Source organism: Giraffa tippelskirchi, chromosome 8 (genome assembly GCF_054371585.1).
Source record: "Giraffa tippelskirchi isolate mGirTip1 chromosome 8, T2T-mGirTip1v1.2.pri, whole genome shotgun sequence".
NCBI lineage: Eukaryota > Metazoa > Chordata > Mammalia > Artiodactyla > Giraffidae > Giraffa > Giraffa tippelskirchi.
The window spans coordinates 106,792,771-106,813,934 of NC_137282.1; the positions used below are offsets into that span (position 1 = coordinate 106,792,771).

A 21,164-nucleotide genomic window follows, 5' to 3' on the forward strand; every position below is an offset into this window, starting at 1 on the left:
CCCCAAGGTTGCTAGCACTGGTATCTCACCCTTTACCAATTCTCAGCCATTGAATTCCTGCAAATGTTTGGTGTTGAACAGAAGATTCGAAATACACGAGCCTTGAGATTAACAGTTTGACCTCAAGTTCATTATTTATTTTCTTGGGTGTCCTTCCTTTTTTTATTCTTTTTTAGGCCCACTTAATTTTATGTCATAGAGCATCATAAAACTATAAACTGGTGGTCATAACGTTTATGTAGCCTAAACCCAGGGTTCAAAAAATGTTGAGTGAATTGCCAGCATTTAATAACTGGGAAATCGCCCATAAAAAAAAAAATCTGGATTTCCAACTTCTTTCTGAAAGGCCTGGCAAATCTGGGCTCACATTCCTGCGTGGCCACAGTCAGCTAAACTCTAGTACCAGCTGCTTCCTTTAAGACCAACCATTTACGCTCCAGTCTCTCCCCAATTGGCTTTCCTATGGCACCTTTCCCACCTGGGTCCTTTAAGACAGAGGTTCTTGAACCTGGCTTCAAATACTGGAATCACATGAAGAACTTTAAAAGCTACTGATGACTCTGTTCCAACCCCCAAAGATTTTGATATAATTCATCTGTTGTGTATCCAGGCATTGGGATTTTTATAAGCTCCCCAAGCAAATTCAAAAATTGAGGACCCATCTAAAAGCATCTCAGAGTTTAACTTGCATACAAAACACCTGGGGACCTCATTAAAATGTAGATTGTGATTCAGCAGGTCCGGGATTCTGCATATCTAGCAAGCTCCTACATAGTGCCTGTGCTTGACAAAAGGCTTAAAGGCATCTGTTCTTGTTTAATTTTGATTTTGACCCTGAATTACAGACTTAGGTTTCAAGTCTAATGAAAGTTTATCCTTTTGGTTTTATTTTTTATTTTTTTTGTGAGTGTGTGTTTAATTAGTTTATTTTCTATTTTTTAACTTTATAATATTGTATTTGTTTTGCCATACATTGACATGAATCCACCATAGGTGTACATGTTTTCCCCCTCCAGAACCCCCCCCACCTTCCTCCCCATCCCATCCCTCCGGGTCACCCTGGTGCACTAGCCCCGAGCACCCTGTATCATGCATCGAACCTGGACTGGCGACTTGTTTCACATATGATAATTTACATGCTTCCATGCCATTCTCCCATATCATCCCGCCCTCGCCCTCTCCCGTAGAGTCCACAATACTGTTCTATTTATCTGAGTCTTTTTTGATGTCTCGCATACAGGGCCATATACTTTTGGTTTTAAATTGTTTTCTTTCTTTATTTTTGGCTCTTCGGGGTCTCTGCTGCTGCATGTGAGCTTTCTCTAGTTCAGCGAGTAGGGGCTACTCTCTAGATGTCGTGCACATGCTTCTCATTGCACTGGCTTCTCTTGCTGCCGAGTACAAGCTCAGTAGTTGTGAGAAATGGGCTTAGTTGCCCTGCACATGTGCAATCTTCCTGCACCAGGGATTCAATCAGTGCCCCCTGTGTTGGCAAGAAGACTCTCAACCACTGAACCTCCAGCGAAGTCCTGCTGCTGCTGCTGCGAAGTCGCTTCAGTCGTGTCCGACTCTGTGCGACCCCATAGACGGCAGCCCACCAGGCTCCCCCGTCCCTGGGATTCTCCAGGCAAGAACACTGGAGTGGGTTGCCATTTCCTTCTCCAGTGCATGAAAGTGAAAAGTGAAAGTGAAGTCGCTCAGTCGTTTCCAACTCTTAGCGACCCCATGGACTGTAGCCTACCAGGCTCCTCCATCCATGGGATTTTCTAGGCAAGAGCACTGGAGAGGGGTGCCGTTGCCTTCTCTGCCAGCGAAGTCCTAACGGAAGCTTATTCTAGCACTCCTGTTATTGAAGTAGCTGGAGTGATGTTGACAAACGAGAATATCCTACTGGCCCTCTTTGAGGAGGGTACTTCTCAGCGTGCTGTGGCCTCTGAAAGCCTTTCAGTGTTGGGGGTCCTTGACCCCTGTAGGTCTGCCTTCTGAGCCACCTTCACTGTCACCAACTATAATATTATGTCACCACACGATAAATCCTCTCTCCCTTTGGAAAACTGAAACTCCTTTGACATTTTGAGCTCTTTGATGGTGGCACTGCTGCCAGCCACCAGTTCGGCTGTTACTGATTGAACGGTAGTGTTTGCGCATTTATTTGAGCATTTTATTGCAGTGGTTTCAGTTTGTGTTTCCAGATGCCTTAGGCCTGGAGCAATGGTTCTCACACCCTAGCATGCCACTTGGAAGGCATATTAAAACAGATTCACAGGCTCTACCCCCAGTATGTCTATTTCACTGAAGAGGGAATTTGTATTTCCAACAAATTCCCAAGAGGTAATGCCATGGCAGGTCCAAAGACCTAGAGATGCTCTTGGTCTCACCACATGGCTTCTTATAACAGTTACATTTTGGAAGTCCAGATAAGATTAGATTAAAGGAAAAGGTTATTTTTTTAAAATCTGAATACTGCTGTTCTGGTGACTCTCACTTTTATTATTCAAGTTAGTAGAAGATGAACTCAAGTACTCTTGCCTGGGAAACCCCATGGACAGAGGAGCCTGGTAGGCTGCAGCCCATGGGGTCTCGAAGAGTCAGACATGACTGGGCGACTTCACTTTCACTTTTCACTTTCATGCACTGGAGAAGGAAATGGCAACCCACTCCAATATTCTTGCCTGGAGAATCCCAGGGACGAAGGAGCCTGGTGGGCTGCCGTCTATGGGGTCGCACAGAGTCGGACACAACTGAAGCGACTTAGCAGCAGCAGCAGCATTTGAATATTAGTGAAATGGTGAAGAGGTATCAACTTAATAGAGATGAAACGAAGACTAAAATTATTCAATTTGTGGAAAGAGAGCCATATCATCCTTCCATGCAACACTCTATGGACTTATGCTATGTGTTCAAATATGATAAAAAAACATATATATACTGGAAATAAGTGGCTGAAGTCTATCTAGAAAAGGAAGCTTGATCAAGGATTTCATGCTATTTTTAGTTTCGGGAGAATAGAACCCCACTAGAGCAGTATATAAGTGTCTTTCCAGGAACTCATTATGTAGGAAAGGAGACAGCTGGTGAGGTTCCTTCAGGCCCATGCCTAACGGAAATACAGCAAATGTCATAGCACTTATATCTCAGTTTATTGGACTGGATAAAAATTATTCTGTCACAGGGTGAGGCCTCTCCTTTCATTTATAAAGCTCATTCATTTCACAGAATGCGTGGGAATGATGTAGCTTGGTAAACTTCATATTTACTTTTAGATGAAGTGGATTCTTACACAAGTAGGTAGCTGTCTGCTTTTGTACCTCCACCTCAAGAAATACGTTGGAATAACAAAAATGCCAGGCCTGAAAACCCTAAAGTAGAACTAGGCTGTCCATCAGAATGTGAGTCACCTTTAGGAATGATTGTATTTCCTCAGGAATGTCAATAAATTTCAGGATATTCTTCCTCTACTTCCATCATCCATTAAAAAGAAAGATAGAAAAGGAAAGAAAAAAAATGGAAAAAAAATTTTTAAATACCTGAAAAAAAAAAACCCACCAAATTCAAAGTTTGACAAAATTAAGTTATTGGTTTAAAAAAAAAAATAAGTATTTTTGCAAAGAAATTGGGAACAGGGCTTTAGGGCAAGTCGGCTGGGCGGGTGCAGGTCTCGAAACCGCAGAAAGAGGAATTTGGGAAGAGATTTTTAAAAGGCGGACTATTACATGTTTTCATGGGCGAAAGAGGAACAGAGGGGGTGGTGGCATCCCATCGTACCGTCAGAGGAAGGTTTGTATCAACAGCAGATTTTCTTGAGCAACTAAAATAATGAGGACTAGCTGAAAAAAATGTGCATTAGAAAATTAACAAATTTAAGGAATTTACAATTCACGTGAGCTTCCTCCCACCGACCCCACGAGCAACTGCGGTCTGCCTGAGCGACCTACATTTGCTCCGTCATCTCAAGACTGGGAGGGATCAGTCAGCGTGCGCCCTCCTCATAAAACTCTGCCCTTCTGGCGGGCTCGCCTGGCTCCCGGGGGCGGCAGTGCCAGCCAGGCTCCTGGAGTTCGAGGCAGGCTGCGGGCGCCCGTCCCTCCGGTTCACCCTTTCACCCCTCCTTCACCCCCAGGCGCCACGCGGGGTGGCGCGGTTTTTCCGCCCACTGCCGCGGCCGCACTGGCCAAGCCGAGAACTGCAGGGCCTCCGGCTTTGGCGAGCCTGGAATCCGAGTCCTCCCCGCCCCAGCCCCTGCGCTGGGACGCTGGGGGTTCCAAAGAGGCTGGGGTGTGTTTCAAGACACCGCGATTAAAGACGCAGCTTCTAAGTCTGAGCTCGTCCTCGGTCTCTCCCAGACCCGCCGCCTCCGGTCTCGAAGACGCCCGGCAGCCGGCTCAGCCCCAGACCAGGAGCAACCTGGCCGGCCCGGCGGGCGAAAACCCAAAGCACTCGGCCGGGTCGCCCAGGGCATCCCCGCGGCTGGGGGCGGAAGGCGAGCCGGGCCGCAGGAAGGGTCGGCAGGATCCGAGCTCCGCCCGGCTGGCCGCCGGGCCAGGAGGCCGCACGGTGAATGGCAGCGGCGGAGGGCGCGGTGCCAGCGGAGAGGGGCGGAGCCGCGGGCGCTGGTTGGCCAGGGCTCGGGGGCGGCCCCCGCGGGGCGGGGCCGGAGGCGGGGCCGCTGCCGGGCGCTGGAGCTGCGAGCGCACGGAGAGGAGTCGCGAGCAGCTGGAGCGGAGTTGGAGGGAGCGGCGGCCACGGCTGGCAGCGGGTTGGACACGGCGAGCTCGGGTCGGGAACGGCTGGCGGGTCTGAGCTGGGTCAGGGGCTCATCGGAGCCGTGCGCGCCAGACGCTGCCGGTGCAGCCTGGGCCCAGCAGAGGAAGGAAGCCGGCCGGCGGGGGAGGTAGGCGGCGGCAGCGGGTCCCGGTGTGTGCTCGGGAGGGGGAGGCGGTGCGTGCGCGCGCGGCCACAGCCGCTCTCTTCCTGTCACCAGCAGCCGCTTCTCCTTCTGCAGAACCGAGCCGGGGGAAGCGAGCCGGCCGCCGTCCTCCCTGCCGCTGGCATCTCCCGCCCTCCGGGCAGCCGCGGGTCCCCTTCGCGGCCAGCGGCCAGGGTCCCGCGTGCTCCCGGCCCCCTCGCGGCTCCCGTTTCCCTGGTCATCTTCCGAGCGGGGTGTGCGCGCCGCCGGGAGCATTCGTCCCCGGAGTTGCAGGCGAACTCGGGCTTCCGCCACCTCTCCGTCACCGTACACTTTCCTGAGGGTTCCCCCAGTCGCCCGGCTGCAGTTTTCCGGAACCCTTCAGCGGAGGAGAGCGCCCTGACCGCCGCCTTCGCGTTAGCGGGCCGAATCTCTGCTTTCCCCCGCGCTCTCCGGCTGCACCCGGGTCGCTGCCCGGGCACTTCCCCGGGGCGGGCGGGGGTCCCGGGAGCTCGCCCGCGGCCCCCGCCCTTCGAAGTTTGCCTCCCTCCTCTTCCGGGGTGGGGGAAGTGTGCCTCGGGGCGGCCGGTCGCCGGGGCCCTAACTCGGCGTGTGGTGCCGGCCGGGCCTGTGGCAGGTTGTTGGAGGCAGATTTAATGGGGTCTTCGGACAGCCCGGAAATCTAGCTTTCTGTAACGTGGGGCGAGACCGGAGGGACCGGCCCCGTAATGTGGAGCAGGCTAGAGAGAGCGAGAGAGCGTGCAAACCCGAGCTGAAAGATCGTGCGGAATTGTCTGGAATCCACAGCTCTCACGCTCACTTCCCAAGGGCAGAAAGTGCCCGGCAGATCACAAGACAAAGAGAACAGGAAAGCTCAGGCCAACCGCTCCAGTGCAGAAATGTACTTTGGTAACCAGATTCGATCGTGAAATGAAAGGGTGTGAGCTGTTACATGTTGAATGCCAAATGTGTGTGAACTGGATCTGGGGAAATTCTTCTGCTTCTCTGGACACAGTTAATATCAGAAAGCTCTCACTTTTACCGTTAATCTCTGGTGGAGCTGCAGCACTGCTGGTATATGAGTATGAGTTTACTGGGTTTGGGGGTTTTATGACTTTAGAAGCGATAGGGGTTTTTCCGGCCTTTTTTTTTCCTCCAGTTCTTTCCTCTTTGTCAGTCTGTGCGAAGTACGAATGGATAAAACAGTTCCGGGTTTTGAATGCAGCATTAGATTGTCATTTCAGTGTGATGGTGCTGAAGTTCTAGTTGTTAGGCGGGACATTCACAATGTAAGTGACCCAGGCGTTATGTGAAGTGGGGTTTTTTTGCTTTTTTTTTTTTTTTAGCTTGTGTTGCGTTTTGGCAACTTTAAAGATGGTTAGGTGTTAGTTAGAAAAGGTCAGAGTAGGTAGGTAGCAGCTAGAAAAGGCCAGAGTAAGGAAGACAGGTTTATCAGTCATCATCAGGAATTTGGTGACTTCTGCACAGGTCACAAACATTGAAATCGTTGAAACACACAAATCATTGAAAGAGAGGGAAAAAAAGCACTGCTAGCCACAATTTCTTGATAGTTTTTTAAAAGCAGTAGATGATAGTTTTTTCGGAACAAGAGTTACTTAAGCTTTGGGAAGCAAGTGTTGTGGTCATTCCAGAGAAAATACCCAGAGTAATTTTTTTTTTGTTTTTGAGGGATCCCTCTTCAATTTGGAAAGATATGTTTGGTTCAGAATCAGGTTTAAACTGGAAAGGCCTGTGGAGGAGGCTCTCTGCCTTGCAGAAATGCTGGGTTATGTCAACTACTGGCCTCTTTAGCTTTTATATGCCAATTGCAACTAGAGAGTTGTACTTTTTTTCCGTAGAAGTATATAAATTTTTGTGATTGGAAGAAAGTTTTGTATATCTGATACTGGCTTTCAAAGTATGTTATGATGTAGCTTTTTAACTTTCATCTTGATTCTGGACCTGTTCTTGTCAGTTGTATAACAGATATTTGCATTGTACACATTACTATCTGCTGTTTTATCTGCTTTTGTAAAATGATGGTATCACTGTCTTTTCACCTCTGATGCTGAGAGCCGACATGAAAAAAGCATTTCATTTTCCATTGATTAATTGTATTGTCTTTCTCTAGCTGTTTCTTTAAATTTATTAAGAACAGTAAACCCCTACAGTATTAAGTTGATTTGGGAAATAGAAGGGGTACAGTAAGTCATTGGTATTGATAATTGATACGTATTTTGGTTATTGACAGTGGTGATGGTAGTGCAAATTTATCTACTGGAAATGTTAAGTGCACCTAAGCTGGTTATAGACGGTTTTGTGTTTTCATGCAAGCCTGCTCCACTTACTCAAATTTTGTGTTGTTAAAAGTTTTGCTCATATCTTTAATTAAAATTTCATGAATACCATGTAATTCTTAGGCTAGTATGTTGGTCAAAATCTTCTTTCTTAGGTATTTTAAGGGAGTATTCTAAAAAGACATCTAATCTGAAAGATTGTCCACTTGCTCATTAAAACAGGAACAATTCTAGTTCAGCTCTCATTGTGTTTGCATTTTGTCATATGCAAAATGAATTTTAGTGAATAAAGAGATAGTCAATGAGCAGATTAAAAAAAAAAGATTTCATGGTTAGGTAGAATATTGAAAGCTAAGATCATGTTTGCATTTGGTGTTTTGCTTTTAATTCTCCCACAACTGAGGCATACACAAAGCAGAAGAAAAGGGGAAGTGCCTTTTTTTAGAATATTCTACATTTAGATGGGCTCCCCACAGCTCTTCTGTATTTTGGGGGACACAGGAATTTGCCAGTGAGGGCAAGAGAATGGGGTATCCTAGTGAAGCCCTTGGAAGAGAAGATGTTACTTATCAATGGAAGGGAGGGGTTATCACCTTAGATACTAGGCAAGGCATAGTATCAATTATATGACGGCTTTTAATAAGCAACTTAGCCTGCAATTCATTTTTGGAATATTCATCCTGTTCCTTTTTACACCCGCACCTCTGCATCCCGGTCTCCTCCACCTACACCCTAATGTGATTACCTGCCATGATTCTACCAACGCTTTTATTGGAATTACTTGCTTAAGAAAGTGGCAGTTAAAGGCCATTTCACATACATGGTGCCAAAGCAGCTGAAAATAGTCTGTAATTACTCCTAACCATGTCTGTTTGGGTGATGTTAGGGGTTTTGTGTATTTATTTGAAAGGATAGAGTGAGTGTAATATACCTTTTGCTTAAAAAAAAAAATCCTAGTATAAAAACATCTTTGGAGATTTTATCCTCCCAGCATTGTTTTCCTTAAAGTGTATCTATACATATGTGCTCCCCACCCCTACTCCCCCCCACCCCCCGCACCTGTAGTCAAAATGGTGTTCATGTTAATGATCACCCCAGAGAGTATTGCAGTCATAGGAGCCTGGCAGAAGTGAGGAGAGAGTGAAGAAAGGGAGGTGCCTGGGCCAGGCTGGACCCCTCTCCTTCCTCACTGGACTTCAGGGGTCCAGCCACGGGCTCAGCCTTAGGAGCTAGGGCTGTAACAGGAGCAGCCACTGCTTTCAGTCCCTGGAGAATTGTGTGAGTGGGCTCACCTGTTTTCCTTTGAAGGCAGCTAGGAAGCAGCCACCACAGCTTCCTGGATAGGAGTGTTGTCCCCTAACTCCACCCCCTGCCTCATACCACCCTCTCACACAGCCCTGGCCCCTCCCAGGTCTCCTCAGCCCTGACCCCTATAGAGCCACCCTCTGCCCCAGGACTAGATGGACAAAGTCCACAAGCAACCCTTATCTGTCTATCTATTTACTCTGAAAAGGAGTTAAAGAAACAGAGTTTTATTTTGGCTAGCTTCAGGAATCTTTCTGTACAGCTTGCAGAATTTAGAATCAGTGCCAAAGAAAAAGTCTTGGCCAATGTTTCCAGTTTTAAATAGGAATTGTATAAGTGGCAATCAATGCTAATAATAATGATAGTAGTAACAATACTGCTGCTACAGCTGTGATTTACTAGCTGTGTGACCTGAGGCACATTACTTAACTTCTCCGTGCTGCTTCTCCTATCTGTAAAATGGAGATGATAAACTGTACCCAGAATGCAAGGATTAAATGAGTTGATACATACAAAACTAGAAGAACAGTGCCTGGCCCCCTAGGAAGCACTGTGTCGGTGTTAATTATATTAAGCTCTGATTATCAAGCCCAGAGCTCAGTCTCTGTATAAATAACTTCCTTTCATCTTCATAATAAACAGTGGCACAGAGAAGTTTAAGAGACTTGGTCAAGTTTGAAAATCTAGGCCTCAATGGGGACAAGCACCTTTGAGTGTGACGTCCAGTGCTTACACTCACCTGCTTGCTGAGAATTTTCCATAGTAACATCCTATTTTCACAAGAGGAGAGACTCTAGAGTGTCTTCTTCCGCCCTGCCATTCCAGGGCGGCCTCCTCAGGGCTTCCTTGCCCGGGGTGATGCAGAGAACTGGAATGGTCCACCCCAGGGCCCTTTCTGGGTGATGGGATGTGTTTCTCAGGCTCTGGAAGCCGCAGCCTCCCTGCGATGACCACTGAGGCTGAGAAATGCGTCCAGCTGGGGCTGTGTTTCTGCGCCTCGGGCAGTGCTGGCGCCATCCCATCGCTTCGCTTTCTGGAGAGCCCCATGTCCTTGTTGTTTGACCAGGGCTTGTCCTGTCCCCACACACCCAGCCCCCAGAGGGCCTGCGGGCAGGAGTCGTGGCTCAGATGCCCAGCTCCCCCAGAGCATGACAATCTGGCACTCATTTTGGTTGGTTTGAAAAATGATTGGAGATACTTGAGGACTCTGATTTGGGGCTTCATCCCAGCCCCTCATTTTATTTTAATTGAAATGAAATTCACACCCCATAAAATTTTACCCTGAGCCCAGCATTTTAGGTTGAAATTCATTATGTTTAATAGGCAAATTTGATTTTCATGATTTCCAGGACACCATATTTGAAAGAGGAAAAGATTTTTAGATGATGAATTGTGTTTTCTGTTTTTTAAAAAAGCAATGTGAGTTTAGTTAGGAAGCGTGCCCTACTTGGAGCTGCCACACTGAAGGTGAAAGGGTGAATTGTAGGGCTGGGGGCCCGGGAATTGACCCTTAGCTTTGCAGCTGGATTGAAGGTCTATCTTGTGCAGAGAACCAGGGCCAAACAGCTGATTTCATGGCAAGATAGAATCACACGATCAGGATATATTCTTGGTTTATTTTGAGTGATTTGAAAATATTCTTTATTCCTGACTCCCCAACAAGATTGCTAAATCTCTGTCCTTTGTAAATGGGAGTAAGTCAACAAAGTCAGAGGACTTTTCAAAGAGTTGTGTTTGGTTCTTTGCCCAAATGCCTGCGGGTTAGAGGGTTAAATTGAAAATTTACTTTCAAGCAGTTGTACATTAAGAAGTCATGGATTGCTTCTTGGGGGGCATCAGAAACAACTTTATTCTGAGGAACAGAATGAGAATTGGTCAGTATTTTAGCAGAGAGAGAAAATGCCTTCATTGCAGGCAGTCTGTAAAAGGCTTGAAAGATAGGAGCAAAATAATTCCCATGAAGGAACTTTTGAACTGTTTCATATGATGTTCTATAAGAGTAAGTTAATTTGTTATTTGTTCCTAGGTTTTCTTTATACCTTTTGTTACAGTAACTCAGGTTATGCACTGGCTTAGAGCCTGTGTCCTAAAACTGCCTCAGTTATTTGAAAACATTAAATTATGAATGGTGGGTACTGTTGTTGTTTAGTCGCTAAGTCATGTCTGACTCCTTTTGCGACCCCATGGACTGTAGCCTGTCATGCTCCTCTGTCCATGGAATTTACCAGGCAAGAATACTGGAATCAGTTGCCCTTCTCTAGGGGATCTTCCTGACTCAGGGATCGAATCGGCATCTCCTGCATTGCAGGCGGATTCTTTACCATCTGAGCCGCAAGGGAAGCCCCATTTTGGATATTATCTGCATATAAAAACCTAAACTATGGAAATAGCTTGGAACTGAGTGGAAATAGTCCAATGGACAGGTGCTTGTAGCCAAAGAGGTCAGAGATATAAGCTTGTGACTGGGGAATGTATAGTTTGGGCTCCACACTGACCACAGGCGAGTAATCTAGGCACTCCCAGTGTCCGAGGTTGCAGAGATGTCTGCTGCGCTGGAGCGAATCTGAGGGTGAGAGAAAGAGAACTTGCCAGTCCTCTAAAAGTGATCTCCCCAGTGACTGTGGATGACGATTTACATCTCCCTCCCCCACCGCCCAGGAGGGACTGAGTTGTTGGAAGTTGTGCAGTGAGAGGACCGGGGCAGCAGCAGGAGGCACTTGGGTGACAGAAGCTGAAGCTTGTAGAGCAGAAATGCACAAGATTCCAGAAGAGGGCAGCCTTCTAGAAGTTAGGTGCCCAATATTTGATTCACCCCTTTATGGACTTGTTTGGCAAGGGTGCATCTCAGTGAAGTCTCTTTGGAAGGAAATCTGCATGGTTCAGGATGCTGAGTCTTGGACTTGAGGGCACTCCTGCTGAGTTATAAAGGCTTCTCTTCGAGCAGGTGTTTTTTTTGTGAAAGAGCCACAGATACTGTCAATAAGGCCACTATCACAGAGAGTAAAAAGCAGACCATCAAGATGAGTTTGAGAGGTCTGAGTATGCAGGCAAGGAATCTACATGGGTGACCTTATTGACGTATCTGGCCATCCATGGGCATCCCGGGAAACTGAGTTTGAGCAGCAGGTTTTAGAATGTTCACAGTGATGACTCTGGAGCCAGACTGCCTGGATCTGAACTCTAGTTTTACCTGTCACTTGCTGAGTGTTGTTATGGCCAAGATATCACAGCCAAGACACAAACTCTCTGCAGCTCACTTCCTCTTGCATAAAGGGAGAGTCTTGGTAGTACCCACCTCATGGTTACTGACCCATGTTAATACACATATAGCTCCCAATAAATATTTGATGGTGATGGTTGAATGGGTTAATACATCTATAGCTCCCAGTATGAGATGATGACCATGATGACAAGGACATCATTTAAATGGGCATGGCCATCAGGAGAAAGTGTACAGTGTGCAGCAGAGAAGCCACATGCCTTCTCCCTCTAGCCAAGGCCTCTTTGTACCTCTCCATAGGATGCCCTTCACCTGCCACCCAGATGGCTAGGCAGCTCTCCCTCTTAATTGGCTCCTCTTAATTGCTCTCCACTCACTTAATTGCCACTGAATCATGGCTGACCTTGGATTGTTTTGATTGGTCTTCTGGCCTTGATGGTGGAGTCCCAGGAGATAAGAGTAGTGTGTGCTATTTGCGGCCCTAGAGTCATAGAAGATCTGGGGATTTTTTTTTTTTTTTCGGTTGAGGGCCCAGAATTCTGCACAAAATTCTTACACACAAAGTAAGTTCTTACAAATGGTGAGGGAGGGGGTTTGTAGAGACAAGTCTCTGGCATCTAAGGCGAGGATTGTGCTGTTCTAGAGTCTAGCAGTTGCTAGAGTCTTAGGGTTCCTCAGGGTTCTTTATCTCTTTTCAGGGATTTAGCTTCAGGCCAGTGTAAACATAGTTATTTAGGTTTATAAAACCTTGAGCAGACCTAGAGGCTTTTCGTACTACAGTGTCCCCTGGTGCAGAACATGCATAGCTGCAGAGATATGTCATGAGCAAGGCTTGGCAGTTTGCTGAGGCTTTTTAGAGGGGAGAGGAGAAATTGCAGGGGACAGGTAAGAAGGGACAGAGGGATCATTATACTGCTTATTCTGTTAAGAATCTCACCAAACTGGCCTTCTGAGTTGTTGAAACAGAGGAAGCCATAGGCAGCAGCTGGGGAAAAGATCTACCCAGCCTACTAGTTGAGGATTTCCGCCCCCCCCCCAAAAGACATAAATTGCCAGGAAAAGCTAACAAAAATTTCAAGGCAAATTTGGAGGATTTAAATTATTCTTAGGCATATTGCCTGGTTTCCAGGCATTTAGGGATATGTAAATTTCCATGTTCCTTAGAGTTCTGTGTCTCATTTGTAACAGAGTACATTAGTACTAAAAATGGGATTTGCTAGTTCTACATTTTCGTGTGAATTTATGCAGTGAATATTTAATTTGATTCTGGATCTGGCAAAAGGAGAGGCTGTCTTCAAACATAACATAGTTTATTTTTCTCATATGCTCTGCTGGCTGCTTCAATTTTTTTTTCCCTCTGCCGACTGAAATGCAAAGTAGAATACTACCCCGAATTAATATTCTTCTACACAAAGATCTCCAGTGTTTGTTTTTGCTTCTTTTAATATGTAACTCTCCTAAGAGCGTTATTGTATTACAGCTAAGAGGCTTTAGCCATGTAAAGTTGAATGCTTTACACTTCTGGATGCCAGCATAACAATTAATCTGTGATTAGATTTTGCTTCTTAAGATGCCTGCACCGCAGAGTGCCTATAATATTAAACTTCTAAAGGGTTCCACTCTTGAAAACTTACAAAAGCTCTCTTTGACATAGCACACCGACATTGTGAGGCTATTGTTTTTATTGCTTTATTGTTCAGCCAACTTAACTGAAACCTTGAGTTTGCTTTTCCTCTTTATGACCAAGATAACGTGGAGAAATGAACGTGAAGCGCATAGTGTATCCGAGTGCACGCTTTCTCTGTTGCTCTAGCGGCAATCCAAGCTGCTTACTGCCTATCTTAAGCGAGTCTCTTGACTCTCTAAGCCCTCTGCTTCCACTAGTTAAAAAAAAGAAAGAAACTTGCATTTCCTCCTCCACTGAACTGTCTTCATAGGGTGATCTGCAGCAGCTCTCTGCTTTCTCTTTATTCCTTAACTCCTTAAAGGTGTGCTGCGGTCCACGGGGTCGCAAAGAGTCGGACACAATTTAGCAACTGAACAACAACAGATCCTCTATACCGTATACAAGACTAGAGTGGCTTGCTCTGCTTTTCTGCCATGCGTCCATGATGGACGCAGCCCTGGGGGGACCTAGCCCTGCAGGATTTAGTCTTAGAGATCACCCTTTTCTTCCTGAACCCTCTTACCCCTTGTTTCCAGGACATGGCATTGTCTCCAAACCTTGACTCCCCATTTCAGCAGCATTCAGTGAACCTCAATGTTTCATCCTTGGATCTTTTTTTTTTTTAACTTTTAATATTTTTTTTTTCTGAGTTCCTTCATTCCATTGAGTTTGGCCATATCTTATTTGCAGCTGATTACCAAACTTCAGGTGTGTTCCCTGTCCTGAATCACAGACCAGGTTTTCAGCTACTCACACTTGGGTTTGGATGCTCAGCATCACTTCTAGCCCACCAAGGCCTCCTGGCTACTTCCCTTTGCCTGAAACTGATATCTACAGTCTTCTCATGAACTCAGGATACTGGTATCTACAGTTCTTCTCATGAACTCATGAACCCTTTTTGCTCTCTTTCTCTCTTTTTAAAAATAATATATCATTTTTATTGCTTTTTAATATCAAACAGCAATAACCTTTGGGATAAAGGAGAAAGTGGGAAGGAGAGAACATTTTTCCTTTTTATTTTGTACTTTTCTGTACAGTTTATACTTTCTACTTTGCTTGTTTTTTGCTTGGAAGGTGCCAACAAAATGACCTATGTTCTGGTTCAGTTCAGTTCACTTCAGTCGCTCAGTCGTGTCCGACTCTCTGCAACCCCATGAATTGCAGCACGCCAGGCCTCTCTGTCCATCACCAACTCCCGGAGTCTACCCAAACCCATGTTCATTGAGTTGGTGACGCCATCCAACCATCTCATCCTCTGTCGTCCCCTTCTCCTCCCGCCCCCAATCCTACCCAGCATTAGGGTCTTTTCCAATGAGTCAACCCTTCGCATGAGGTGGCCAAAGTATTGGAGCTTCAGCTTCAACATCAAACCTTCCAATGAACACCCAGGATTGATCTCTTTTAGGATGGATTGATTGGATCTTCTTGCAGTCCAAGGGACTCTCAAGAGTCTTCTCCAACACCACAGTTCAAAAGCATCAATTCTGCGGCGCTCAGCTTTCTTCACTGTCCAACTCTCACATCCATACATGACCACTGGAAAAACCATAGCCTTGACTAGACGGACTTTTGTTGGCAAAGTAATGTCTCTGCTTTTAAACATGCTATCTAGGTTGGCCATAACCTTCCTTCCAAGGAGTAAGCGTCTTTTAATTTCATGGCTGCAGTCACCATCAGCAGTGATTCTGGAGCCCAAAAAAGTAAAGTCTGACACTGTTTCCACTGTTTCCCCATCTATTTCCCATGGAGTGATGGGACCAGATGCCATGATCTTAGTTTTCTGAACGTTGAGCTTTAAGCCAACTTTTTCACTCTCCTCCTTCACCTTCATCAAGAGGCTCTTTAGTTCTTCTTCACTTTCTGCCATAAGGGTGGTGTCATCCGCATATCTGAGGTTATTGATATTTCTCCCAGCAATCTTGATTCCAGCTTGTGTTTCTTCCAGCCCAGCGTTTCTCATGATGTACTCTGCATATAAGTTAAATAAGCAGGGTGACAATATACAGCCTTGACGTACTCCTTTTCCTATTTGGAACCAGTCTGTTGTTCCATGTCCAGTTCTAACTGTTGCTTCCTGACCTGCATACAGGTTTCTCAAGAGACAGGTCAGATGGTCTGGTATTCCCATCTCTTTCAGAATTTTCCACAGTTTATTGTGATCCACACAGTCAAAGGCTTTGGCATAGTCAATAAAGCAGAAATAGATGTTTTTCTGGAACTCTCTTGCTTTTTCGATGATCCAGCAGATATTGGCAATTTGATCTCTGGTTCCTCTGCCTTTTCTAAAACCAGCTTGAACATCTGGAAGTTCACGGTTCACGTATTGCTGAAGCCTGGCTTGGAGAATTTTGAGCATTACTTTACTAGCATGTGAGATGAGTGCAATTGTGCGGTAGTTTGAGCATTCTTTGGCGTTGCCTTTCTTTGGGATTGGAATGAAAACTGACCTTTTCCAGTCCTGTGGCCACTGCTGAGTTTTCCAAATTTGCTGGCATATCGAGTGCAGCACTTTCACAGCATCACCTTTGAGAATTTGAAATAGCTCAACTGGAATTCCATCACCTCCACTAGCTTTGTTCGTAGTGATGCTTTCTAAGGCCCACTTGACTTCACATTCCAGGATGTCTGGCTCTAGGTGAGTGATCACACCATCGTGATTATCTGGGTCGTGAAGATATTTTTTGTACAGTTCTTCTGTGTATTCTTGCCACCTCTTCTTAATATCTTCTGCTTCTGTTAGGTCCATACCATTTCTGTCCTTTATCGAGCCTATCTTTGCATGAAATGTTCCTTTGGTATCTCTAATTTTCTTGAAGAGGTCTCTAGTCTTTCCCAATCTGTTGTTTCCCTCTGTTTGTTTGCACTGATCGCTGAGGAAGGCTTTCTTATCTCTCCTTGCTATTCTTTGGAACTCTGCATTCAGATGAGAATATCATCAGATGAGATGAAAATATACTAAATTTTTGTGCCTTTTTTATTTCTTTGTATTACCACATACTAATATGTTGCTAAACAGACACACAAGTAAATATTTCTTGATTATCTGATGTCATGTAGAAATGAGTTCTAAAATAGTGGATGGAGCAGCTGATCTTTAAGCTCCAGTAGTCAGATAGTGCCTTGAACCTTCACTCAGCTCTCGAGGCTGGGAAGAGCCCTTCCTCTTGGCTTCTCTGTGGTTCTGTTCCTCATAATGCTGTGGTCTCTCGGTCTCCCCCACTGGGATGCAGTATCCTAGTCCTGTGTGCTTCTCTTTCTCTGTCCATTTTTCAGCACTGCCATGCCCCCCACACACCTCTTTGTCCCTTTTCAGTTCCCACCTTTCCACACCTTCTCCAGCCACTTTGGTTCATGCCCTCACGGCCACTTGCCCAGATGGCTGCAAAACGCCTTGCCTGGCTCTCCTCTTCTGTCTCGATGACAGCCCCTGCCATGCATCAAGATTAGATTGAGATTCTTCACGTGCAACCCTGGTCCTGTCCGTCCCCTTTCGCCAAGACTTTTCCTGGCTCCCCATGGTAGATGGCATCACTCATGAACTCACCACGGGCATGCGTGGTGTCATACAACCCCTACTTATCTTTCTAACTCGGATCCGACGCCTCCTCTTTGGCTTCACACATAGTGGGCAGCCTGTTCTGGCTCTTACCAGGATGTGACACGTGCCTCATCACAGCTTTACCTAAGTCCATGCCACATGTTCTTTCTGTCTTCAGATGCCTGCAGTGAGATGTGGGCTTTCCCCTGTTTGAACTCCCTAGCGTTCAGTCTCTGCTCTCTTAGGACATTTACCTCCCGTTATGTTTCCCTGTGTCCTTTCTTGTCTCAGAGATGTTGCCACATGCCAGCACCCCTCTCAGCCTGCCGAGCGTTCTTAGAAAGCAGGGGCCGCCTGCCTCCCTCGTCTTGGTTGTGTGTACCGTGTCAAGCGCGAGTATGCCGGCCCATGTCCGTCTGCCAGATTGATTAAGTTCTTGCTGAATGGAAGGCCAAGTCCAGAATCACACAGATGGCCCAGGCATGCCGCTCACTCATGAGTCTTGCTTTCCCTTTGCTAGGTGCAGCTCGCATGTGACGTGCCACAGGCAAATCAGACGACAGATGGGCAGTGTGACGCGAGTGTCAGAAAGGATCGGGCCTCGCCGGGGGAGTCAGCCTGGAGTCGGCGTGTTGACGAGTCGCTGAAGAGGAAGCTGGTGGCGGGACCGCGGCCACAGAGGAGGAGAACCTTGACTTCAGGCACACCCTTCATGGAGGACAGATGGACGGCCGGATGGCCAATCACCTCTCCTCCTGAACCTTTGGAGATTGATGCTTTGTCCCCTGCTGGAGGTGTATCAGCAGCCTTCGCACACACTCTGAATTCACTTCCCTTAGAAACGTCAGGGTAGACTGCGGTGTGCAGCCAGCCTCAGCTGTCGCATGGTCTCGGGTCTGCAGCCATGAGTGCCGAGGGATACCAGTACCGGGCGCTGTACGACTACAAAAAGGAGCGGGAAGAAGACATTGACTTGCACTTGGGGGACATACTGACTGTGAACAAAGGGTCCTTAGTAGCTCTTGGATTCAGTGATGGACAGGAAGCCAAGCCTGAAGAAATTGGCTGGTTAAATGGCTATAACGAGACGACAGGGGAGAGGGGAGACTTTCCGGGAACTTACGTAGAATATATTGGAAGGAAAAAGATCTCGCCTCCCACACCAAAGCCCCGGCCACCTCGACCCCTTCCTGTTGCCCCAGGTCCTTCAAAAACCGAAGCAGACAGTGAGCAGCAAGGTCAGTATTGATGGGTGATTGCTTCATGACTCCTTTTGTTTTTTTTGTTTTTTTTTTTAAAGGAAAAGTCTCAGATTGGTTGGGCTGGGCTAGAATGCTCTGGGCAGAAATTGTTTTAGCAGCTTTACGTGAATTTACATATGGTGCATAAAAGTTGGTTGGTTATTCCATGGCTACAAATTTGTGTTTGTGGGGTGGAGAGTTGTTATAAAAATAGGACGTGATATCTGAGAACCTGTTTAGTGAATGTCTCTGCTGCTGCTAAGTCGCTTCAGTCGTGTCCGACTCTGTGCTACCCCATAGACAGCAGCCCACCAGGCTCTGCCGTCCCTGGGATTCTCCAGGCAAGAACACTGGAGTGGGTTGCCGTTTCCTTCTCCAATGCATGAAAGTGAAGTCGCTCAGTCATGTCTGACTCTTAGCGACCCCATGGGATGCAGCCCACCAGGCTCCTGAGTCCATGGGATTCTCCAGGCAAGAGGACTGGAGTGGGGTGCCTTCACCTTCTCTGGTGAATGTCTCTAAACACGATTATTAGAGTCACCGTGGAATCAAACACCTATTGCATTCTTATTCTTGTAATTAGTATTGTATATCCAAATAATCATTAGGGGAAAGTAGAGGGTAAGTTTAATGTAAGTATATTTAATGGAAAATGATCTTCATGGAAAATGGAGAGACTAATAAAATGACCCCAGAACTCAGCAGAGAAGAAACCAGTGTTTTTGTAACCTGGTGTCTACCTCTTGGTTTCTTCTCCAGGAGTACTGGCTGAAGCTGGAACTCGATCCTGTAGTTACTATAGATGCACAGGGAACCTCTTCCTGCATGGGTCATGTCATCTGTTCATGGGAAAAAAATAAAGCCACTGAATGTTTTTCTCAAAGGGAAAACTACCTTGATCCAAACCCACTCGTGGTTTTTTGTTTTTTTCTTTACATATATATAATTTTATTTACTTATTTTTGGCTGTACTGGGTCTTCATTTTCCCTAGTTGTGGCCAAAGGGGGCTACTCTCTAATTGCAGTGCTCGGGCTTCTCGTCGTGGTGGCTTCTCATGTTGCAGAGCATGGGCTCTAGGACACTTGGGCTTTAATAATTGTGGTTCCCCAGGCTCTAGAACGCGGGCTCAATAGTTGAGGCACATGGACTTACTTGCTCTGAGGCATGTGGGATCTTCCCAAATCAGGGATCGAACCCGTGTCTCCTGCATTGGCAGCTGGGTTCTTTACAACTGAGCCACCAGGGAAACCCCAAAAGCCGCTCATTGTTGATTGGAGGTGGTCCCCACTTCAGCTCTGAGCACAGCTGTTCCTTAAGGTGTTTCACAGGGACAAGCCTTTTGCTGCTTTGCTGTTAACAGCCTTGTCAAATCATTTCTTCACTAGTAATCTCAAGCGTTATTCCCCCTGTATAATCTTTTGCCCACAGACTGAGAAAGGTATGGAAAGATGTGTTTCTAATGGGTGGACTCAACTGCAGCAGTTATTTGTCAAGTAAAACTGACTGTGTATTTCTGGATAAGCTCCTGGTACTCTTGTCTCTTCTTCAACATTGACTTATTCTAGCGCAAATGAATGAAGTACCAAGAGTGAAGAAGCAGAATGCAAGGGTAAATAGAATTGGGAATATTTTATAAAAGTCAAGGAACTCACTAAATACACTGGAAGAGAAGAGCTTTTCTCTTCCATCCCAACCCAACAGGGATACTTGTTTTATAAACATTATACCATTTGTTAGAAGTAATGCCGAAATGATACATTTAACTTGACGGTTCAAAACAAAAGTTAGTTTTTCTTTCTAGATGAGTCAAAAAAGCTTGACACATATATATGTAATTTTGTCAACCATTGTGTTTCTTGCCTAGTTTCACTTAGCTGGGGGGAGGTATGTGCATAATTGTTTCTTTTTTCCTACCAACTACATATTCTTCATTTGACTTTTGATATTTTAAGTTAGAGACACTTCCTTATATGGAGACTAATTCAAAAGGAAAAATAATATAATTTCTCTCAGTATACAAAAGATTCAGTCAGTTCAGTTCAGTCGCTCAGTCCTGTCCTACTCTTTGCAACCCCATGGACTGCAGCACACCAGGCTTCCCTGTCCATCACCAACTCCCAGAGCTTGCTCAAACTCACATCCATTGAGTCGGTGATGCCATCCAATCATCTCATCCTCTATCGTCCCCTTGTCTTCCTGCCTTCGGTCTTTCCCAGCATCAGGGTCTTTTCAAATGAGTCAGTTCTTCGCATCAGGTGGCCAAAGTATTGGAGCTTCAGCCTCAGCATCAGTCCTTCCAATGAATATTCAGGACTGATTTCCTTTAGGATTAACTGGTTGAATGTCCTTGCAGTCCAAGAGACTCTCAAGAGTCTTCTCCAACACCACAGTTCAGAAGCATCAATTCTTTGGCCCTCAGCTTTCTTTATAGTCCAACTCTCACCATCCATACATCTCTCCTGGAAAAACCGTAACTATGAATAGCTGGACCTTTGTTGGCAAAGTAATGTCTCTGCTTTTAATATGTTGTCTAGGTTTAATATGTATGTCTAGGTCATAGTTTTTCTTCCAAGGAGCAAGCATCTTTTAGTTTCATGGCTGCCAGTCACCATCTGCAGTGATTTTGGAGCCCAAGAAAATAATGTCTGTCACTGTTTCCATTGTTTCCCCCATCCATTTGCCATGAAGTGATGGGATTGGATGCCATGATCTTCATTTTTTGAATGTTGAGTTTGAAGCCAGCTTTTTCAGTCTCCTCTTTCACTTTCATCAAGAGGCTCTTTAGTTCCTCTTCACTTTCTGCCGTAAGGGTGGTGTCATCTGCATATCTGAGGTTATAAATACTTTTCCTGGCAGTCTTGATTCCAGCTTGTGCTTCATCTAGCCCGGCATTTCTCATGACATACCGTACATATAAGTTAAAGAAACAGGGTGACAATATACAGCCTTGACGAACTCCTTTCCCGATTTGGAACCAGTCTGTTGTTCCA

The 21,164-nt window shown here is 46.0% G+C and overlaps 2 protein-coding genes across 3 annotated transcripts in view; one reads left to right on the forward strand and one right to left on the reverse strand.

Annotated features, from left to right (window-relative positions):
- Positions 1 to 3,557: 3,557 nt before the first annotated feature.
- Positions 3,558 to 8,148, reverse strand: LOC145516787 (uncharacterized). The gene is made up of 2 exons (XM_081518424.1): positions 3,936 to 8,148; positions 3,558 to 3,827 (listed from the first exon to the last, which is right to left on the reverse strand). The coding sequence occupies exon 1, from the start codon at positions 5,180 to 5,182 to the stop codon at positions 4,283 to 4,285; it is 900 nt and encodes a 299-aa protein (XP_081374550.1). The 5' UTR covers positions 5,183 to 8,148; the 3' UTR covers positions 3,558 to 3,827; positions 3,936 to 4,282.
- PIK3R1 (phosphoinositide-3-kinase regulatory subunit 1) overlaps positions 4,706 to 21,164 on the forward strand; it is a 90,839-nt gene continuing 74,380 nt past the window's right edge. The window contains exons 1-2 of one of the 2 annotated variants that reach the window (XM_081518414.1): positions 4,706 to 4,891; positions 17,453 to 18,174. Coding sequence is in view for 1 of the 2 variants with exons in the window: in XM_081518413.1 (XP_081374539.1) it covers positions 17,837 to 18,170 (334 nt within the window). In the remaining variant the exon portion in view is untranslated. The remainder of the gene's footprint in view (positions 4,892 to 17,452; positions 18,175 to 21,164) is intronic. The other variant, XM_081518413.1, reaches the window with a different exon arrangement.